Raw genomic sequence first — 4439 nt, forward strand, 5'->3', positions numbered from 1 at the left:
GTCGAAAATTGAAAAAAACGAAAAACTGAAAATCCAAAAAATAAAAAATCGAAAAATCGGAACTGCGAAATCGAAAAACGGGAAAATCAAAAAAATATATATTAATTTAAAAATCGGAAAACTGAAAATTTAGCAACGTTAAAATTTGAAAAATCGTAAAATAGAAATACTGAAGAACTGGAAAATTAAAAAATCCAGAAATCGAATCTAAAATTTAAAACCTCGAACAATTGAAATATCGCAAAATTGAAAAATGGAGAAATCAAAGAATCAAAAAAGAAAAATTCGAAAATCTAAAACTAAAAAATCTAAAAACTGAAAAATCGACAAATCGAAACTCAATATTTTTGAAGAATTTAAAAATATTGAAAACTCGGTAAACTGAAAAATCGAAACATCGAAAAATTGGAAAATCGAAGAACCGAAAAATCCAAACATCCGAATTCGTTAAATCGAAAAATAAAATTAAATTGAAAAATTTTAAAAAAGAAAAATTATACCATCGCAAAAATGAGAAATCGAGGTATAGAACTGTCGAAAATTTGAAAAATCTAAAGTTTAACAAAAAATCGAGAATCCAAAAATTAAAAAAAGGGTGGACACCCAAAAACTGCAAACTGAAAAATTTTAAAATTGGAAAATCGACGAATTGGAATCGATTGGCCTGAAAATTTGAAAAATTGAATAAACGAAAAATTGGAAAATCGGAAGAAACAACAAAAATTAATGAATTGAAAAAACAAAAAATCGTGATATAAAATCGAGAAAATGAAAAATAAGAAATCAGGAAAATGCAAAATAAAATTCGGGGAGTTGAAAAATTGTGGGAACGAAAAATTGAAAAAGGGAAAAATTAAAAATCGAGAATGTGAAAAATGGAAAAATGAGAAATTGTAAAATTGAAAAATTTGAAAGTCGACAAATTGTAAAATTGAAAAATCAAAAATAAAAAAACGAAAAAGTGTATAATAAAAACTTGAAAAATGCAAAAGGTGAAAATCAAACTTGAAAATTTGAAGGAAAATCGAAAAAAACCTGAAAATTTTAAAAATTGAATAAACGAAAAATTGTAAAATCGAAAGAAACAACAAAAAATAAATTAAATGACAAAACAAAAAATTGTTATATAAAATCGAAAAAGTGAAATAAAATTCGGAAACAAAAAAATTAGAAAAGGGAGAAATTAAAAATTGAGAAACTGACAAATCGAAAAATTGAATGAACGAAAACTTGAAAATTTTGGAAGTCGAGAAATCGTAAAATTGAAAAATCAAAAACAAAAAACGAAAAATTACAAAATGAAAACTTGAAGAATTTTAAGAAAATGGAAAATCGGAAAACTGGAAATGCAAAACTTGCAAACTGAAAAATTTTAAAATTGAAAAATGGACAAATTGAAAATTCATAGCCAGAAAATTTGAAAAATTGAACAAATGAAAAATTATAAAATCAAAAAAAAACACAGAAAATGAAGGAAGTGGAAACGGACAATTGTGACATAAGTCGAGAAAATAAAAATTAAAAATTGTCCGATTTTTCAACTTTCCAATTTTTTAAATTTTCAACTTTTGACGTTTCTGAATTTTCAGTTTTCCAATTTCTCAATTAATCTATTTTTTCATTTTCCCGTTTTCGACTTGCCAAGATTTCGATGTTTCAGTTTTTCAGTTCCTCAATTTTTTGATTTTTCAGGCTCCCGATTTTTCAGTTTTTCGATTCTTTAGGTTTGTAATTTTATTGGCTTTACGATTTCCCAATTTTTGGATATTTCGTTCAATTGTGTGAGTTTTCCCAGTTTTTCGATTCTTCAATTTTGGGATTTTTTAGTATTTCGACTTTTGGATTTTTCACGTTCTGGATTTTTCGATTTCACATTTTGTTTTTGGATTTTCAATTTTTCGTTTTTTGGAATTTCGGTTTTCACAATCTCTCAACTTTTCGATATTTTAAGTTTTTTTTCATTATCTAATCACTTTTCAAGAGTATTTTGTCGTTATGCAACCAACAATTATAATCACAAGTACCTTCCAATAGTTACTAAAAATAATAATAATAATATTAATATTAATAATAATAATATCATTACTTGGTCTTAGTACCCGTAATGATAGAAGTCTTGCCTGAATGCCGGTCATTTCCGGGTCAGGGGTGGGTCATAATAATATAATAATAATAATAGTACTTTATTTACCTTCAAAACATATTATACAAAAAAATACAGAAAATATTTAAGTGATTGTCAAAATAAAATAAAATAAAACAAATTTTTGGAGCGAAATACTAACCCTACAACATTTATCTCTCCACCACAAACTTTAATAAAATCAATGGAGGACACAATTTAATTAGTTCAAAATAAATTTACATTTTTAGAATTTTAGAATTTTCAACAATTTACATTACCACTAACTTTGATATAACTGAGACAATTTCGAGGCCAAAAACGTATCAACAGTCGCTCCTTTCTTGTTGACGACCGTAGTATCTGCTCCATGTTCCTTAAGGAAATCACAAACTTCCACGTGCCCACTTTCAGCAGCCCACAGCAACGGCGTGTCACCTTCATCATCTACTTTATTCACTTCAACACCTCTACTAACGAACAATCTCACCAAATCAAGAAGTCCTTCGTCAGCAGCGTAGTGCAAAACATTGTTGTTGTGTGCATTGACAATGTTGACGTCAGCACCATGTTCTAACAAACACGTGACAATATCAAAATAGCCATTTTGTACCGCCGCTAATAAAGGCGAGTAATGATTTTCTGTAGCGACGATGTTAACATCCGCATTATTGTCAACCAAGAACTTGACAATATTTATGTATCCTCCACAAGTTGCTTCATATAAAGCAGTAGCGCCCATCATGTTGGCCATATTGACATTGGCACGTTTCTCTATTAAGTACTTGACAATTTCAAAATGGCCTTTAGCAGATGCTGCGTGTAAGGGGGTAGCACCGTCTTCTGTACACATATTGACTTCAGCTCCATGGGCCACCAAGTGCTTCGTAATGTCAAGGTTTCCATTAAAAGCACTCAAAAACAAAGGAGCTTTTCCGTCGTCATCAGCGATGTTAACGTCAGCTCCACTTGATATCAAATATTTAACAACGTCGAAATGGTCGTCGCAAACAGCGACGAACAACGCAGTTTCTTTGTTTCTGCCATAGTAATTAACTTCTAAGCCTAGACTCACGAAGTACTCAACCAACTCCAAAAATCCTCGACTGGCCGCTACGACCAAATATTTACCATTCGCTTCGGCTTTGTTGTCGACCAAATATTTGACAAGCTCAAAATTTCCTTCAAGTGTAGCTGTATAAATCGGTTTCCACTTCTCGGAAGACGCATTATTGACATCGGCACCGTTTTCCACTAGAAATTTCACCAAAAGCATGTAGTTGAAAACTGACGCTATACAAAGTGGCGACATACCGTCGTCGTTCTGCGCGTTGATGTCGAGCTTTTTGGAAAGAAAGTACCTGATGATGTCAATCTGTTGGAATCGAGTGGCAATCATTACGACGCTGTTGCCCAATTCGTCACGTACACTAAGATCGGCACCTTTTTTAATCAAGTACTTGATAACTTCGAACTGTGCTTTGGCCACGGCGTTGAAGAAAGGTGTAGCTCCGTTTTTGTTCTTCTGATTGATGTCAGCTCCTTTCTTTAGCAAGTACTTGACGATGTGCAAGTTACCACTCGCAGCTGCCATGAATAAAGCTGATTCTCCTTCAATAGTCGCAGCATTAACATTGAGGTTTTTCTCCAGAAGCACTTTGGTGATTTTTAAAGAACCAATTTTGGCTGCTATGTGCAGCAGATTTATACCGTCACAATCGGCGCAGTTAATGTTAGCGCCTTTCTCAATCAGAAATTCCGTAATGTGTAGATTTCCGCTAGCCAGAGAAACGAGTACTGAATTTTCACCATCCACCGTAGCACTGTCGATCTCTGCTTTGTGGTCGAGGAGGAATTGGACGATTTCCAAGTGTCCCCTCTGGGAAGCTGTAATCAGTGGTGTGTGTTTTCCAGAACCGGCAAGATTGACATCGGCGCCATTTTCCACCAAATATTCGACTAGAGGAAGATGACCGCTTGTGGCGGCTACTAGAAGAATTGATTCGCCCTTGTAGTTCACGGAATTGATGTTTCCGCCCTTTTCCAGGAAGTTTTTAAGTAGGTCAAGGTTTCCCAGTACTACTGATTCCCAAAAGAGGGATGTCACCTGGAAGAAGATTGTCTAGCGGGGGTTTGGTCAGTAACAAATGGACTTACCATAGAATCGCTCATCTTATTTAGCACAATTTGAGGGTTGATGGGCTTTCGATCGTATAAATGCGACTGAAATCAGAATTCACTAGTGAACGATTGTGAAACCCATAAAATAGATAACGACTATTGACGTCATATTATACGGTAGGTAAATATACTGACA

At 33.1% G+C, this 4439-nt stretch overlaps 1 protein-coding gene across 2 annotated transcripts; it reads right to left on the reverse strand.

Moving 5' to 3' along the window:
- Window positions 1-2167: 2167 nt before the first annotated feature.
- LOC135138790 (ankyrin-3-like) lies at window positions 2168-4439 on the reverse strand. Of its 2 annotated transcripts, XM_064068809.1 has the most exons (3): window positions 4280-4439; window positions 3437-4229; window positions 2168-3376 (listed from the first exon to the last, which is right to left on the reverse strand). In XM_064068809.1, the coding sequence occupies exons 1-3, from the start codon at window positions 4292-4294 to the stop codon at window positions 2406-2408; spliced, it is 1779 nt and encodes a 592-aa protein (XP_063924879.1). In that variant the 5' UTR covers window positions 4295-4439; the 3' UTR covers window positions 2168-2405. The 2 variants fall into 2 exon arrangements, with proteins under 2 accessions (XP_063924879.1, XP_063924878.1); XM_064068808.1 differs by having other exon boundaries at window positions 2168-4229; window positions 4280-4436.

This window comes from Zophobas morio, unplaced genomic scaffold (assembly GCF_036711695.1).
Source record: "Zophobas morio isolate AGI-343-1 ecotype UQ-CSIRO unplaced genomic scaffold, CSIRO_AGI_Zmor_V1 ptg000030l, whole genome shotgun sequence".
Classification (NCBI taxonomy): Eukaryota; Metazoa; Arthropoda; class Insecta; order Coleoptera; family Tenebrionidae; genus Zophobas; species Zophobas morio.